The sequence below is a fragment of the Schistocerca nitens genome, chromosome 1 (assembly GCF_023898315.1).
Source record: "Schistocerca nitens isolate TAMUIC-IGC-003100 chromosome 1, iqSchNite1.1, whole genome shotgun sequence".
Taxonomy (NCBI): domain Eukaryota; kingdom Metazoa; phylum Arthropoda; class Insecta; order Orthoptera; family Acrididae; genus Schistocerca; species Schistocerca nitens.
Window position 1 is genome coordinate 191,739,413 of NC_064614.1, and position 19,228 is coordinate 191,758,640.

Genomic DNA, 19,228 nt, shown 5'->3' on the forward strand with positions numbered 1-19,228 from the left:
AGTTCTAGTTTGTACTGATGAAATGAGAAATTATCAGTACTCTCGAGCTCGTCCATTATATTTTTTCCAATAACAGAATCGGACAAGAATGGTAGCTGTGTCTTCTCGCACTACTGGTTCTCTAAAAAATATGTTTTGGGAAATGTTTATCAGAAAAAAAGTTCATCTTCTGTGTACGTCATTAATATTTTATACAAGTTTGCTAGACTATCCTTGCTCGGGTCCACTATTCTTTAGGTAGTTTCAACAAGGAAGAATACGTAACTTAGGGAAAACGAAATATGTTCTATGCGTAATGTATTCTGATATACTCTGATGACTACAAAATGAAATAACGTTTTTTCCAAAAACAACACTACAGATTATGCTTTGCACAAGGGTCGCTATTATCTGTGTAGCGAAACCGAATTAGTTGGTTGAATTTGTTTCCTGATAAACTGGATGAGAGTTACTGTACTGTAGTGCCATCTGATAAAACTTTCTTGTCTGTTCCATTAGTATTGCAAAGGACGTAGCCATTATGATAGATATTATACAAGTAGTCAACTGATTTGGTACTCTCTTCTTTCCTCTATTGATTTTGTAAGCAATTGCCGTATCTGAGCGCCACATCACTTTCGAAGTGAAATAACGCTTGTTTGTATTACTATTTCGTTTTATTGTACGAACTTTCATAAATTAATTAGTCACAGAATTTTTTATGGTGTGCCGCTACAGTTACTTGCAAACAGATAGTACAGGTTAGTGAATAGTAATTTCTCTTTCGCAATATTTCAGAGCTCATTTGACAATACTTGCAGACAATACGGAGTCAAGGCCAGACACCCATCTCTTTAGCTCACAGAATATAGACTCAATGTCAACCATATGTCTGTTATTGGCTCGTAGCCAGCCAGCCCTGGAGATGACTCATGTGACCATATGCGCCTGACGTGCAGCTCATGATGCTTGCGGCTGAGAAATGAATGGTGGGAAGCGAGTAATATGGATGAAATCAATGCAAGCAGCCTGGTTTAAAATAAATCGACCGAATACTTGCACGTTGCCGGTATCAACGTTTACTACGCTGGAAACTAATCGACAGTCTAAAGTACCGGTATATAGCAAATTAAACTTCCTTTCTCGATTCCCTCGTACATAAACAAATTACATAATACAATATTTATTAATATTAAGTCGCTGCATTGTATTATGTTTAAATAAGATGTACAACACTGACTGCTTTCCACATCGCAGTGATTCCTCTCAGCGGGATTCTAGGATCAAAAGACCTTGTTTAATGCGTTATGTACTGATTTTATTCTAAGCGCAGCAGGCTGATGATAAAGACAGCAAGCCGTACTTTCCGTCTTCGCATTTCCTTGTAAGAGGACACCACATCATATTCTTCCTGTCTATACTGCCTGTAAGCGTGCGAACATTTAATACACGCGTAAATGTGACCAAGTCATGCAGGAGGCAGGCGACGATATTTATAATAATCAGTGGTTCTGTGTTGAGACTGACAGGGTATATCAGACAACGAAATGACTTTATTGCTCTTATGACGCATTTCGGAATTTATACAGGGTGGTCAGAAAATGTCTGAAACCCTGTAGCGATGTTGCAGGGCAGGTTGAACTGAGACATATATGTTAAGAAAAAATTTGATATGTTGTGCCGTTTCCTTGTTATTTAGCATTGAAATTAGTCAACCGGGGCGTCGCACTCTAGCATTCAGACGGTGTAGGACGGCGAGTGCTTTGTTTGGTTAGCTAAAACTTGAATTTGCGGGCGCAACGACCTGATTGGCTAACTTCAGTGCTAAATAACTCGAAAACGGCGCAACGCCTGGAATTTTTTTCTTAACATCTATGTTCCAGTACACTCTCCAGCATCCCTACAAGCGTTTGAGAGCCGGCCGAAGTGGCCGTGCGGTTACAGGCGCTGCAGTCTGGAACCGCAAGACCGCTACGGTCGCAGGTTCGAATCCTGCCTCGGGCATGGATGTTTGTGATGTCCTTAGGTTAGTTAGGTTTAACTAGTTCTAAGTTCTAGGGGACTAATGATCTCAGAAGTTGAGTCCCATAGTGCTCAGAGCCATTTTTTTTTTGAAGCGTTTGAGACATTTTCTGATACCCTGTATACCATCAAATATCAACAAAATATCAGATAAAAACTATTTTATAAAATCATCTAGTACAAACTGTGCTACACCTACCCAGGAACCATTTCCGCACATAGATATGACGTTTCAAGCTGTATGTGAAACGAACATTCGCAGACTATAGACACATTTCTACAGACAGCGGACCAGTACAAAATGTACAGTGGCACTAAGGCGCATCAACTTATGTACATTTATTACATCGTGTGCCTGATGGCTGTGAAGAGACTTCACAGTGATAAAGGGTTACTCAAAATATTTGTCTAAATTCGGGAGTATTATGTGGTGCTACACATCGTCAAAAGCTACAATTACAACTGTGCGGTATGTCAAACGACATAAAATGAAATATGAAATAGCACTGCAAATATATGTCACAAATTTAAATACAGGCAGTAAGGGAATTGGAACACAATATTTTTGTTAAAATTGGGATAGTCAATATGTCAGACACAAATCCGGCACCAGAAAGTACCCAATATGTTGTTTAGCGTACAAAATAGAAGAAAAATTTTCTGCTAGTGGCACAACAAGTTTTTTATGAAACATAAGAAATATTTTAGTACAACCAAATTCAGTCGTGGGGGATCACGCATCATGTCCATATAAAAGTAATAAATATTACCTGATTCCATGCACTGTCAAACGTTAAAATAGGAGCGCCTTGTGAGGCTTAACAAAAACTATTAACTAAAATCATAAAATACATAGTGTAAGCGTACACCCCAAACCATAAAACATAAAACACAGACAGTAGAAATTGGAGGGAGCTGGAGGGGGATGAAGAGAAGGGCAGAAGAGGTGCACTAACCGAAAATTATACGGAAACAGGAGCTTTCAGTGATGATGAGCCACAGTCATGCTATTGTTTAATTTTTTGTTCTTATTTTATTTTGTTTCATTGTATTTTGGTATATTTTAACAGCTGTGACAGGTTAATGATCCAAGAACTTTTACTATTGTACTTGATAATGGCATAAAAGCCGACATATAGGCAGTACAGAATATAAATACATTAGGCAGACTGGGCGTGATTTTTAACCTTATTCAGAGAACTCTGTAACAAAAACACTACTGCTATGGGTTGTCACTTCAGTAACAAGAGCATCGTTTCGACATGACTGAAAAATCTCTAACGAAGTTACGCACCGAGACAGAAGCCTTAGACTTTGACATTTTGGGAGAAACAGAAATTTATAAGTATTTTAGTACTAAGTAACATGGAATCTCGAATGAACAGAACCGCTCGCAGGGGACTTGGTTTTTCGATATTTTCCAGGATTTGTTTTGGGCGTGGCTGTGTGGTGCCAATGTTTGGTTCCAATTAAGCTCCTGTTTCCGAGTAATATTTATATAGTGCATCTCCCCTGTCGCCCTTAACCCTCTAATTTCTACTGTCTGTGTTTTTTTTTATTAACTGTTTAGGATTTACGATTACACTGCATATTTTATACTTTTAGTTTACAACTTTTGTAGCGTGTCATAAGACGTTACGATTTTAAAGCTTGACGGTGCATGGCACCAAGCAACGTTTCTTAGCTTTATGTGGATATAATGTTCAATTTTTGTCTGTACTAAAATAATGTTTCCTATGTTTTATAAACTATTGGTTTCCTCCTGAGAGAAGTCTGACGCACAAACAGAGAAGGAGAGTGTGTGATCTAGGTTATACTTCAGTCGTATTATTCGCTGCACTCGTGGTAGTCAGATATACACTTTCTGATCAAAAATATACGGACACAGCTACGTAATGCGGAATTGAGCACTAGATGTCACGAGAGGTTAGCCTGCCAGGATAAAAGGAGGCGGGCAGTAATGGGCACCAAGTAGAGAAGAAGTAACAAGACAATAGGTCGGCCACGAGAGCTCAGCGACTTCGAACGTGAACTAGTCATTGGATGTCACCTAACAAATCTATAAGGGACACTTCAACACTTATAAAGCCGCCAAAGCCGACTGTCGGTGGTGTGTGTGTGAAGTGGAAAATCGAAGGAAGAACCATAACTAAATCGAGACCCCGTAGACATCATGTACTGGTGGACACGGACTGAGGACCAGAACAGAAGGTTGCTGTAAAAATTCACAATAAATCGGCAAAACGAATCCCTCGGAAATTCCAAAGTTCTGCCAGCAGTTCAGCTAGCACAATGGCTATGCATCAGGAACCCAATAAATAAATAAATAAATGGGATACAGTGATCGAGCAGCTCCATGTAAGCCACACATTCTTGTAGTCAGTGCTAAGTGACGCGGATGTCTGGAAACGAGAGATCTCTGAGATGAATCACCCTGTACCCTGTGGCAGTCTGAAGGAAGGGATTGGGTTTAGCGAATTCCTAGAAAACGTTACCGGCTGTCATGTGTAACGCCTTCAGCGAAGTACCGGCGCTTGTTTGGCCCATTCTGGAGTACTGTTCTCGAGGAGGGGATTCTTACCAAGTAGGACTGATATAAGAGATACAGCAGATCCAACAAAGAGTGGCGTATGCCGTCTGAAATCGTTTTGTCGGTGGGGGAGCGTTAACGGATGCTCAACATTATCAGGTGTTACAAGAGAGGCGTTGTGCGTCACGGAGAGACGCACTTTTCGAGAAATGTCGGACAACATATTACTTCGTCCCACATAAATCTCTGGTAATGAGCACGGAGAGAAAATTCGAGAAATTAGAGCCAATATATAGGCCTACCGACAGTCATTCTTCATACGCGCCATTCAGGAGTGGACCAGGGTAGGAGGGATCAATTAGTGGTACTAGAAGTACCCCTCGTCACACACCACTAGGTGGCTTGCGGGGTACTGATACAGATGTGTGGATGTACAGAGGAAGTAGTGTTACAGTATGGGGCGGGGGGCAGTCCCCTTACTGCCCTTAAGAAAAGGTTAAATGAAGAAGGATATCAACACGTTTTACAGCATTGAAGACTGTGTACTGTTGAGGAAGAGCTAAGATACTATGGCTTTAAAGCAGTTGTCAGGTAATGGCTGTGAGCACTATGGGACTTAACTTCTTAGGTCATCAGTCCCCTAGAACTTAGAACTACTTAAACCTAACTAACATAAGGACATCACACACATCCATGCCCGAGGCAGTCTCCAGACTGTAGCGCCTAGAACCGCTCGGCCACTCCGACCGGCTGTGAGGTAATGATTTGTGGATAACAATAGTCCCGAAATTAATTGGCCTGAATCCAATAGAAGAGCTTTGAGATTAGTAAGAACGTCGACTTCGCTCCAGCCCCAAGGACTAACATCACTATCTACCCTGGATTCGGCTCCCGAGGGTGAATGGGCTGCCATTCCTCCAGAAACATTCCACCACCTCATTGAAAGTGTCCTCAGCCAAATTTAAGCCATCATAATGTTCACTAGCAGGTGTCCAGATACATTTGACCAGACTGTGGATGCACGTTGTAACAAGGTGCCATCAATGGATCAGGACCGAATATTAAACTTCAGGGGTCACTCAGTCTCCAGCAGATATTTCAGAGCAGCGATTGTTGTCAAGAGGAAGAATGAGCCATGATGTGTGTCTGCAGCTACTAACTGTCAACTACAATATCTCTCCTCTTGAATGGCACCAACAAAATGAAGTGTACTACGTCAAGACACCTGCGGTCTCGACATTTCTCAGGCGATACAAACAGGAGCTACAGAACTCCTTTATAATAAAGACAGGCGATATCTAGTTTGACCGTCTGGCGGGATCCCTTGTAGTCTGTAGAGCGCTCTGAGGATGTTGCTATGGAAGTTGCGGTAAGAGAAGAGGTTGACTCACCTGACAGAGACGAGGAAGTTGGAAGCCCGGCCGGTGGAGCCGACGAACTTGAGCAGGCAGACGATGGCCAGGAAGGTGATGAAGGGCCGCATGCAGTCGACGGGGCACGACCCCGCCAGCACCTCGCCGCCGCCCCCGCTGACCCAAGAGCCGTTCACGTTACCCCGCGACACGCACGAGCATTCGGTATACACCTGCAACAACAAGCAAAGAAATCAGTACATTAGTCTCTCGACTGTAATTAACGGCACTGATGTCTACGAAGTGAATCAAAAATATTTCATCATTGCTTCTACCTGCTTGTAGTACTATGGCGTAGGGTAGATTGCGGTTAGGATATGCCTTTGGTTGTGATTAAAATGAAGGGTAGGAGACCTCAAGACACATTTACTCCATGTGCAACATGTCTTTACAGGTCATATCGTTGATTTATCCTTTGGCTATCGTGGACTCTTGTGCTGGTTTTCGGTATCTGCGGGGAGGAAGCCTTGTCCAGCCCCTCGAGATGATGGGTCAGGCTATCTGCTGTCCTAAATGGGTTGTGGTCGGAGTCTAGTAGAGTGACTTACGGGCTTGTGACTTTCCATGACGGGCAGCGCTGTTCAGCACCTCCTGGAAAGAAACTTATGAAAAGCACTGGTAGTGAGCAACGTCTTCTGCAGTTGTTCTGTTTTCAGGAGAAGGAAAGGGCCAACGAAGGTGCCTACAGTCTGCCCTGTAGGCTGACTGGCTGGAAGTTGTAGATATTAAAACAATTTCGTGGATTGATTTTTGATCTCGAAGTGGAAAGTTGGCTGACAGCTTCTGGGCATGAGGAGCAAGACGTGGGATCGTTGAGTGTATCTACTTGCTGTCCCTCGCTACGTGATATTGATTTATTTAGAGTGTGCTGAGCGCATTTGCTATGAAGAAAGATTTGCGTTTTTCTCACTGGTAAGGTGTTCTCCCAGTGTGGTCTTTGGGTCCGCTTTTTCGGTAAGAGACAGTCAGTGAATTTCATTAGGAAGGGTTAACGTCCCGTGGGAGCTGGAAAATTTTCGCGGAATTGAGGTTGTGGCCCCCTTCATACTTTTTTCGGCAGAGCTGGCGCCTCGGCTAGCCCTGAACAGAAGGCGTGCTCCATCTTCATAGAATTTTTCCGCGTGACAATTTTGCCCATTCAGTTTGGACATCAAAAGACGACACACTGAGTTCTGTGCTGTGGGAGTTTTTGAAAAAGTTCGCCAGTGCGTTCCACTGTGCAGGTGTCGAATCAGATTTGCAGGCCTGCTGGGCGCTTGTTGCAATTTCGTGAATGCTGGTTAGGCAGAGGCCATGCAGAGCGTGGAGCCATTAGGTAGAAGGGTTGTCCTTGACTGAGTGAGCTGGACTTGTTGAGGTCAAATAAAAGACAATAAATTCCATTCTTTTCAGTAGAAACTAGAAGACTCGTGTTTATGTGTGTGCCCATCCATTTTGTCTCTAGAATGCTATCCTGTTTTGTTTATGAGGAGGTTATTTGGTGACCCCTATTTAGACTGATTTAATAGTGTAACAGTACTGAGGATTCGTCCAGACCTGTCAATAAAGGTATCTCAGTAAATCTGCGCGCGGATATTGTCTCACACGTCTCACGTCTCTAGGAAGTACGTAGACTCTGGCCCCAGCTGCGACTGATACATCTCGCGACACCACTGAAGCTCTCAGGATGAGGCAAAAGCAACGTTTCAGTTGTAATATTTAGTACATCCTCCCCCCATGAACCATGGACCTTGCCGTTGGTGGGGGGCTTGCGTGCCTCAGCGATACAGATGGCCGTACCATAGGTGCAACCACAACGGAGGGGTATCTGTTGAGAGGCCAGACAAACGTGTGGTTCCTGAAGAGAGGCAGCAGCCTTTTCAGTAGTTACAGGGGCAACAGTCTGGATGATTGACTGATCTGGCCTTGAAACACTTACCAAAACAGCCTTGCTGTGCTGGTACAGCGAACGGCTGAAAGCAAGGGGAAACTACTGCCGTAATTTTTTCCCGAAGGTATGCAGCTTTACTCTATGGATTAATGGTGATGGCGTCCTCTTGAGTAAAATATTCCAGAGGTAAAATAGTCCCCCCATTCGGATCTCCGGGTGGGGACTATTCGTGAGGACGTTATCAGGTTCAAAAATGGTTCAAATGGCTCTGAGCACTATGGGACTCAACTGCTGAGGTCATTAGTCCCCTTGAACTTAGAACTAGTTAAACCGAACTAACCTAAGGACATCACAAACATCCATGCCCGAGGCAGGATTCGAACCTGCGACAGTAGCGGTCTTGCGGTTCCAGACTGCAGCGCCTTTAACCGCACGGCCACTTCGGCCGGCGACGTTATCAGGAGAAAGGAAACTGGCGTTCTACGGATCGGAGCGTGGAATGTCAGATCCCTTAATCGGGCAGTAAGGTTAGAAAATTTAAGTAGGAAAGTGGATAGGTTAAAGTTAGATGTAGTGGGAATTAGTGACGTTCGGTGGCAGGAGGAACAAGACTTTTGGTCAGGTGAACACAGGGTTATAAATAAAAAAATCAAATAGGGGTAATACAGGAGTAGGTTTAATAATGAATAGGAAAATAGGAATGAATAGGAATGAATAGGAAAATAGGAATGCGGGTAAGCTGCTACAAACAGCACAGCGAACGCATTATTGTGACCAAGATAGATACGGAGCCCACACCTACTACAGTAGTACAAGTTAATATGCCAACTAGGTCCGCAGATGACGAAGAGATTGATGAAATGTATGATGAGATAAAAGAAATTATTCAGATAGTGAAGGGAGAAGAAAAGTTAATACTCATGGGTGACTGGAACTCGACAGTAGGAAAAGGAAGAGACGGAAACGTAGTAGGTGAATATGGATGATGGGGAAGGAATGAAAGAGGAAGCCGCCTGGTAGAACTTTGCACAAAGCATAACTTAATCGTAGTTAACACTTGGTTCACGAATCATAAAAGAAGGTTGTATACATGGAAGAAGCCTGGAGATACTAGAAGGTATCAGATGGATTTCATAATGGTAAGACAAAGATTGAGGAACCAGGTTTTAAAATGTAGGACATTTCCAGGGGCAGATGTGGACTCTGACCACAATCTATTGGTTATGAACTGTAGTTTAAACCGAAGAAATTGCAAACAGGTGGGAAATTGAGGAGATGGGACCTGGATAAACTGAAAGAACCAGAGGTTGTAGAGAGCTTCAGGGAGAGCATTAGGGAACGATTGACAAAAATGGGGAAAGAAATACAGTAGAAGAAGAATGGGTAGCTTTGAGACAAGGTAGCAGAGGTAGGGCTAGTAGAAATCCTTGGGTAACAGAAGAGATATTGAATTTAATTGATGAAAGGAGAAAATACAAAAATGCAGTAAATGAAGCAGGCAACAAGGAATACAAACGTCTCAAAAATGAGATCGACAGGAAGTGCAAAATGGCTAAGCAGGGATGGCTAGAGACCAAATGTAAGGCTGTAGAGGCACATATCACTAAGGGTAAGATAGATACTGCCAACAGGAAAATTAAAGAGACCTTTGGAGAAAAGAGAACCACTTGCTTGAATATCAGGAGCTCAGATGGAAACCCAGTTCTAAGCAAAGAAGGGAAAGCAGAAAGGTGGAAGGAGTATATAGAGGGTCTATACAAGCGCGATGTTCTTGAGGACAATATTACAGAAATGGAAGAGAATGTAGATGAAGATGAAATGGGAGATATGATACTGCGTGAAGAGTTTGACAGAGCACAGAAAGATCTAAGTCGAAACAAGGCCTCGGGAGTAGACAACATTCCATTAGAACTACTGATGGCCTTGGGAGAGCCAGTCCTAACAAAACTCTACCATCTGGTGGGCAAGATGTATGAGACAGGCGATATTCCCTCCGACTTCAAGAAGAATGTAATAATTCCAATCCCAAAGAAAGCAGGTGTTGACAGATGTGAAAATTACCGAACTATCAGTATAATAAGCCACGGCTGCAAAATACTAACACGAATTCTTTACAGACGAATGGAAAAACTGGTAGAAGCCGACCTCGGGGAAGGTCAGTTTGGATTCCGCAGATATGTTGGAACACGTGAGGCAATACTGACCTTACGACATACCTTAGAAAACAGATTAAGGAAAGGCAAACCTACGTTTCTAACATTTGTAGACTTAGAGAAAGCTTTTGACAATATTGAGTGGGATACTTTCTTTCAAAATTCTGAAGGTGGCAGGGGTAAAACACAGGGAGCGAAAGGCTATTCACAATTTGTACAGAAACCAGATGGCAGTTATAAGAGTCGAGGGGCATCAAAGGGAAGCAGTGGTTGGGTAGGGACTGAGACAGGGTTGTAGCCTATCCCCGATGTTATTCAATCTGTATATTGAACAAGCAGTAAAGGAAACAAAAGAAAAATTTTGAGTAGGTATTAAAATCCATGGAGAAGAAATAAAAACATTGAGGTTCACCAATGACATTGTAATTCTGTCAGAGACAGCAAAGGACCTGGAAGAGCAGTTGAACGGATTGGACAATGTCTTGAAAGGAGGATATAAGATGAACATCAACAAAAGCAAAACGAGGATAATGGAATGTAGTCGAATTAAGTCGGGCGATGCTGCCGGAATTAGATTAGAAAATGAGACACTTAAATTAGTAAAGGAGTTATTCTACACTCCTGGAAATGGAAAAAAGAACACATTGACACCGGTGTGTCAGACCCACCATACTTGCTCCGGACACTGCGAGAGGGCTGTACAAGCAATGATCACACGCACGGCACAGCGGACACACCAGGACCCGCGGTGTTGGCCGTCGAATGGCGCTAGCTGCGCAGCATTTGTGCACCGCCGCAGTCAGTGTCAGCCAGTTTGCCGTGGCATACGGAGCTCCATCGCAGTCTTTAACACTGGTAGCATGCCGCGACAGCGTGGACGTGAACCGTATGTGCAGTTGACGGACTTTGAGCGAGGGCGTATAGTGGGCATGCGGGAGGCCGTGTGGACGTACCACCGAATTGCTCAACACGTGGGGCGTGAGGTCTCCAGAGTACATCGATGTTGTCACCAGTGGTCGGCGGAAGGTGCACGTGCCCGTCGACCTGGGACCGGACCGCAGCGACGCACGGATGCACGCCAAGACCGTAGGATCCTACGCAGTGCCGTAGGGGACCGCACCGCCACTTCCCAGCAAATTAGGGACACTGTTGCTCCTGGGGTATCGGCGAGGACCATTCGCAACCGTCTCCATGAAGCTGGGCTACGGTCCCGCACACCGTTAGGCTGTCTTCCGCTCACGCCCCAACATCGTGCAGCCCGCCTCCAGTGGTGTCGCGACAGGCGTGAATGGAGGGACGAATGGAGACGTGTCGTCTTCAGCGATGAGAGTCGCTTCTGCCTTGGTGCCAATGATGGTCGTATGCGTGTTTGGCGCCGTGCAGGTGAGCGCCACAATCAGGACTGCATACGACCGAGGCACACAGGGCCAACACCCGGCATCATGGTGTGTGGAGCGATCTCCTACACTGGCCGTACACCACTGGTGATCGTCGAGGGGACACTGAATAGCGCACGGTACATCCAAACCGTCATCGAACCCATCGTTCTACCATTCCTAGACCGGCAAGGGAACTTGCTGTTCCAACAGAACAATGCACGTCCGCATGTATCCAGTGCCACCCAACGTGCTCTAGAAGGTGTAAGTCAACTACCCTGGCCAGCAAGATCTCCGGATCTGTCCCCCATTGAGCATGTTTGGGACTGGATGAAGCGTCGTCTCACGCGGTCTGCACGTCCAGCACGAACGCTGGTCCAACTGAGGCGCCAGGTGGAAATGGCATGGCAAGCCGTTCCACAGGACTACATCCAGCATCTCTACGATCGTCTCCATGGGAGAATAGCAGCCTGCATTGCTGCGAAAGGTGGATATACACTGTACTAGTGCCGACATTGTGCATGCTCTGTTGCCTGTGTCTATGTGCCTGTGGTTCTGTCAGTGTGATCATGTGATGTATCTGACCCCAGGAATGTGTCAATAAAGTTTCCCCTTCCTGGGACAATGAATTCACGGTGTTCTTATTTCAATTTCCAGGAGTGTATTTGGGGAGCAAAATAACTGATGATGGTCGAAGTTGAGAGGATATAAAATGTAGACTGGCAATGGCAAGGAAAGCGTTTCTGAAGAAGAGAAATTTGCTAACATCGAGTATACATTTAAGTGTCAGGAAGTCGTTTCTGAAAGTACTTGTATTGAGTTTAGCCATGTATGGAAGTGAAACATGGACGATAAATAGTTTGGACACGAAGAGAATAGAAGCGTTCGAAATGTGGTGCTACAGAAGAATGCTGAAGATTAGGTGGGTAGATCACATAACCAATGAGGAGGTATTGAACAGAACTGGGGAAAAGAGGAGCTTGTGGCACAACTTGGCAATAAGAAGGGACCGGTTGGGAGGGCATATTCTGAAGCATCAAGTGATCACCAATTTAGTATTGGGCGGCAACGTGGAGGGAAAAAATCGTAGACGGAGACCAAGGGAAGAGTACACTAAACAGATTGAGGAGGATGTAGGTTACAGTGGGTACTGGGAGATGAAGAAGCTTGCACGGGATAGAGTAGCATGGAGAGCTGCATCAAACCAGTCTCTGGACTGAAGACCACAACAACGTTTAGTACATTGTGACAGTAATGAAACATTTCGCTGTCACATATCGCTACGTGATATTGATTTATTTAGTGTGTGCTGGGCGCATTTTCTATGAAGAAAGCTTTGCGTTTTTCTCACTGGTAAGGTGCTCTCCGTGTGGTCTCTGGGTCCGCTTTTTCGGTAAGAGGCAGTCAGCGCTTCATGCTTTTTTCGGCAGAGCTGGTACCTGGCCTAGCCCTTAACAGAAGGCACCGCGCCACCATTGCCATCTTCAGAGAATTGTTCCCCATGACAGTTTTGCTCATTCTGTTTGGACATCAAAGGACGAGACACTGAGACGTCACACCACGAGTGTGGAAACGTCCGTTGCTTTCGCTCCAAATTTGGTTTACCCAAGCGACTTCAGTTCCCTCACTATTGCGCTTGGTGTGAGGAAGATGGCCATTCTCTTAGCAGCTCGCTACTTGTTTACCTTGCCATGCAACTTGTAATGCTTAATTTAGTTATAATTTGTGGAGTGTTTTATTGTTAAGTTTATTTTGCGAATTGTCCAGATAAACAGGTCCTGTTACACTTTCTCCAAACAATCTTCCATACTTTCTGGCACCTCTGTACAGTGTTAGTGTCATTTTATAATTTGATTTCAGTTTTAGAGAATTACGTTCTCCAGTAATTTTTATTGTGATTTTTGTCAGTCATGAGAGCATATAAATGTCTGTTAATCTTAGTCTTGGCTTAGATTTCAAGACCTCTTAGGTTGTCCTAAAAATTTTCCATGGTTGAGCTCTGCTCCGTCCGAACAGACCTCGGAAGCCCCAACGGTACCGTTCGACCGCCATGTCATACTCAACCGGTAATGTCATTGGATGCGGGGATGGAGGGACATGTGGTCAGCACACTGCTCTCCTGGCCACCGTCAGTTTTCGTGAACGAAGTAGCTGCTTCTCATTGACGTACTTCCTCCATTGACTTCACAAGGGCTGAGTGCACCCCATTTGCCAACAGCTCTCGTCAGACCTGGATGGTCACCCATCCAAATGTTAGCCAAGCCCGACAGCGCTTAACTTCCGTGTTCAGACGGCGACTGGTGCCACCACTGCGGCAAGCCCCTTGGCTTTCCAAGGTTAGGCGACCCAGTTAGGCGACCCACTATTAATAAACATAACCTCGTGCAAACCTCAGCTCGTTGTTCTCACTGTGATGGTGTTATCGTTCTGCACAGTGGCCAAACTGAATGATCAGTTATATTAAGAATTTGGAGAAAAGAACGAGCATTACACTCGTTCGTCTTTTTGTATGACCAAATATTTACTTTATAACGACCACTGAACTTACACTCCTCGATTGTAACACAGACTAGGATGCAACTATCAACATAAATAAATCAGTATATTATGGAATGATACAAGGAAGAAACGAGATTGATCACATTACTGACGAATTATTTGTCAGAGCTTAAGACTACCACTGTGCGACTGCTTTTCGTCCTTGACTGTGCTCTTGCACTACAATAAAATTCATTCTGTTTTATAGCTTCAGCCGCAATGGATCAGAACTTTGCTATAGACATAGACATAGTCTAGACCTTCATCGGACGGCAAATCCTCCAGCACAGCCTGGTGTAAAACCGTATCCGTAAACGTACTGACCATTGAAAGGAATGAATGTCGAATTTGCGGACTCAAATGGGTCCAATTCTGAAAGTGACCACAACCTAATGAACATATTTAATAAGAAAATTTTGCAGCACAAGCCTATCTTACTTCGTATCAGACGTCGTACACCTTTTTCAGAGGAGCACAAGAGAACATATATAGTAAATTCCTCGTCCATTGCCAATGAGTACATCGAGCCATTATGAACTGGACAGTGTTCCAGTCCAGAAACAGACACACTCTAACCCAACAAACAATTATTTTGTAATGCAAGGAATCGTTTATTTTTTTTAGAGCTTATGTTTACAGCTTAAAGTTCCTAAACGAACAAATTAGGACGCAGTTGTTGTTGAAAAAGTTTATACAGAAACTAAAAATTGACCTTATTCTTAAATAAGTCACTGCACCGATTTTATTGTCTATTACGTTATAATCTTTCATTTATTCGTTCCATATTCCTGGAGTAGCAGATCCATTCCACTGTCTTCAGTAAATATACTCATGATATTTACAAAACCTGTTGCAGCTGTATTTAAGGCTCGGATCACCCTTAGACGATATGGTATGCAGCACGACATCTTGAAAAAGAGGTCTGCCATGCGATGTTTGTCGGTGCGACACTTGTGTTCCCACTGAGAAGAGGGATATGCGTCAAGATGTGCAATGCGGCTCGCCATACGACAGGCAACAAGACAACACGAATCACATTTCTGTTTAAGTTTCGGTTGCAATCGTGAACTCTTCTGAGAGGATGTTGTTATGGCTTATTATTATTTAACGCTCAAGATACTGAAAAAGAAAGGTAAGTACTGGGAGCATCAGTGAAATGCTATAAATGTGAAACATTGTTGAGCTGTGGTTTCTCGCGAGCTGTCCAAGAAAGAATACAAATTCCACAAATTGTACAGGATGAGTCCGGACAGTTTCCAATCTTTGGAGCAACTACACTCTGACAAAAAAAAAAAAAAAAAAAAAAAGCTTGCACCACGACGGAGCTATGCAAATCCGTCACAAAATGATACTGATTCACGTATCGACCGAAATGCAAAACTGTGAACTTTGGCGACCGATGGAAAAATGTGTGACACTCCAGCGCAGTTTCATCGCGCAGTTGGCGAAGATAGTAAACTGGGGACGTGTCAGTACCAGGTACAAAGTCTTTGCGAATTTCATTCCTCGTGGACAACTGGGCAGCAGCTCTGTTTCGCAGACAGGGGTGTGTATAATACACGCAGAGCCGGGGTGGCCGAGCGGTTCTAGGTGCTTCAGGTTCGAATCCTGCCTCGGGCATGGATGTGTGTGATGTCCTTAGGTTCGTTAGGTTTAAGTAGTTCTAAGTTCTGGGGGACTGATGACCTCTGCAGTTAAGTCCCATGGTGCTCAGAACCATTTGAACCAATGCACGCAGATGTGCGCATTTGAGAGAGGACCTGTCGATGAGCTCAAAGAAGCCAGTTGGGGTAATCGGCGAGTCGCTCGACATTTGAATTGGAGAGACGACGCTGATCGACGATTTTGGCGGGAATGGGTGAACCGCTGTCGAGCACAACATCAAGAAGGAAGTGGTCGACCTAGAGGGACAAAGAATCTAAGGCCCGAGCAATCATCAGACAGGCCCCGGATTTATCATTATCATCGATTCCACGTGAAACTGGTACTTCAGTGACCACAAGCACCATTAATAGGAGGCACTCAAGGAACCCCCCCATACACGTTTACGGTGGTGAGGGGCACATTCGGCCTGGACTTTTATTGGCTGGAATTGTTTCCAGTAATGGTTTCCGCTTCGAGATAGGTCCTGATGACCAGCGAAGACGTCTCTGGAGACGCTCCGAACAGCAGTGGGATACCAACCTGATAATCGCTCGCCATAGGGCCCGACAGCCAGCAGTGATGGTCTGGAATGACATTTCTTTTCATAGCAGGGCCGATTTGGTTGTCATCCACGGTACCCTTACCGTACAGCGGTACGTCGACGATATTCTATGCCCCGTTTTGTTGCCATTCGTGGCAAGTCATTTCGGACTTACATTTCAGGAAGATGATGCCCGCCCGCATACGATGAGAGTTTCAAGTGTTCATGCTTGACAAACCCTACCTTGGCCGGCAAGGTCGCTGGATCTCTGTCTAATTGAGAACGTTTGGAGCATTATGGGCTGGGCCACCTCCGGATTTCGTCGATCTAACGCACTGATTGGACAGAATTTGGCACGAAATCCCCAAGGGATTAATCAGTGCGAAGCGGAATAACTGCTTGCATAAGGGTCAGACGTTCACCAGTGAGTTATTGACTTGCTCAATTTGTGAAGCTCTCTCTTGAATAAATCATCAAATTTTTCTGAAATTGTCATCATTTGCCTGTACATGTACGGCACATCTACCGATTTTCTTCAATTCGGATAACTCCTTCATGTTGCATTGTTTACTTTTTTTGCTTAAGAACATACTATCAGCTACTTTGAGAAAGCAGGATACAAATTTTCTTCCTGTTGCTTCTCCTTCTGAGAACCTACTCATTGCAGTATGTTAAGATGACGGAACTGTGTGAATGACGTTAGACAACACAATTTTTTTTTTGTAACACCACGTGGTATGGTACTTTGTTCAGTGTGATACGTACGTACATACATAAGTAATATTTACAGACTGATAAGGCTGAGATGGAATTTCTACAGCTTGTAAATTATAGTCTGCAGCGATCAGTCGTCCTTTCTAAATTTTTTTAAAATTTTATTGTGCAGATCTAGATTTTGAATAGAAGCTAGCCATTCTTAATGCACTATTATTTTCGCTCAGTGCATGTAATTCCCTGTTGTTCGGCCTACATCCACAGTTCATTGAATACTCAAGTCAATATAAGAGTCGCTAAGTGCAACAGCTTTCTGAATGGAAGGTAACCTGATTTCTACATCTGCTCATTTTCACAGAGTATTATATAATTCAGCATGGGGATTACTCAGAAGAAACATTGCTGGACTTGAAGTGAGATCAGTTACCATCGATGGTGTAGCTGTGGGTACTGTACTCTGTGCGCGTGTGGATTATGTTTTTGAAGAAATGAAAGTAGCCCATAATGACAGGGAAAATTCCAACGAGTCTACATTGGCTTCGTCCAGCTGTTCATTCGAAAGCAACAGGAATTTAGCTTTCAGTTCTATTTCACACCTGTGTCAAATTTTCCTAAAATCTGGAAGCCTAGATTGAAAAGATATCCAGTTAGCATCATCAGCTGATGGCTGCCGGTGTCTTTTCAGCTTCAGCTTAACTTTTGAGGACAACCTTTTGCATACAAAAACACTTGAAGCTTGCAAAATATTTTCAACTCAAATTACAACTATAAAATGATTATGTTCTATTCAATGCATAATTTGATCTTCCTGAAAGATTAGTTTCATCTAGAGAAAAGGTTGTGGTTATGGAATAGGTAGGGAGCCGGGGTATATGACTAATTTTTGTGATGAAATCTGCTGGTGACAGTTAAACTAACTCCTCGGAGACTATATTGATGTATCTTGACTGATGGTTGTTAGAGTTTCATGTGTATCTGCGAGATCTGATAATTCATACTGACAGGATTCGAAATTTTTACAGACTTGAAACCTTTATTTGCTCTTCAGAAGAGTATTACATATTAATTTATTAAGTTCCTCTTTTAAAGCTTTCGTGTGGCATTAGGTGATATATTTGAATTTTTATTGGTTACAGAGTGAAGGGAGTTATCTATCAGGACGGGAATTCCAACGGTTCAGCACATTGCTTGACTTCTTCACTCTACAGAAAGAAGTGGGAATCGTCACTGAAAGGAGCTGGAAAAGAAAAGAAAGCCGCAACTCCAGATTCTAGTGGTTCAGACATAGTGGAGCTGCAAGACTTCACTCACTGATGAAGATGGAGTCAGAAAGCATAATCTTGTTGATTATGCAATACAACGCGCTTATTTTGTGGGACAAAATTTTTCGGTGATATTTAGGGGAAAACATGTATACAATGTATCCAGTGCAAAACGTTGGCTCATGAAAATGTCCTGGTTGCCACTTATCGAATACCGTTTCTAGTACTCCATATCCCAATCGCTATTCTGTAGTCCCCACAATTTTTCTTTTTTCAAGTTTCCTAAAAGTTTGTTATTCTTTTTATTTGTGAATGACATAAATATGGAAGTAATTAGAACAGAAAATTTTCCAATAAATCTTTGTTAAAAGCCTGTATTTTGGATAGCTATGAGCCATTTATAACAACAAAACAGTATTCCGTGACTACCTCTTTTCCTCTATTAATAGTGCCAAACAGAAAAACAGTTGACGATCCCAATTTAGAAAGTACCCAAGTGAAGGTGTATGTGAATGCTTCTGCGAGCAGATGCGAGAGTTTGTTAATTAACATTCAATTAAATAAAAGGTATTCAGTCAACTTTTTAGTGAGTAGAAATAGGTGTCTCTGGAAATCTGCCAGATTTTGAAAACGCAACACTGACGGCATCGAACGCATTTACTTTCTTCCCTCAGGAAAGTACAGACAAGCTCTTTTTATTTCGGATCTCCGTATGCTTTACTTCCGAGCCTGTAATATGTTTTTAAATCAGCGACAATACCTAGTTTACAGTTTATTTGTTTGGGTAACAGAACGTTCGTAATTCAGCAGCAGCAGTGAATGTATATCACACATGTTTTCTTGATTTGAGCTTCTTTTATCTACGGTTCCGACGATTTGAGGGACAAATATCACTTAGGGTTCATCAAAGTAACAAAAAAAAAAAAAAATACCGTTTCGTATCATTCGTCGTCTGTTTGAGGAACTGAGGATTAACAAAACACGCATTATGGTCCTCAGAGGCTATTACAAATGTGGACGAGCATCATTCTTGACTGGAGAAACATCTTTAATCGTAGGAATAAAAGGTAAAAAAAGTTCATTGTATTGAAATGTTGACGACTGCAGTAACATAAACGCAAATTTCGATAGAATTAAACAGTTTTAAAGAAGTGGTTAGCTTCAAAGCGAAGATAAGTGTTAACAAA

The 19,228-nt window shown here is 43.3% G+C and overlaps 1 protein-coding gene across 2 annotated transcripts in view; it reads right to left on the reverse strand.

The window, feature by feature from the left end:
• Nucleotides 1-19,228, reverse strand: part of LOC126245316 (solute carrier organic anion transporter family member 74D) — a 248,414-nt gene that overhangs the window by 10,374 nt on the left and 218,812 nt on the right. For both annotated transcript variants that reach the window (XM_049948305.1, XM_049948304.1), the window contains exon 9: nt 5,923-6,116. In XM_049948305.1, the coding sequence (XP_049804262.1) occupies nt 5,923-6,116 (194 nt within the window). The remainder of the gene's footprint in view (nt 1-5,922; nt 6,117-19,228) is intronic.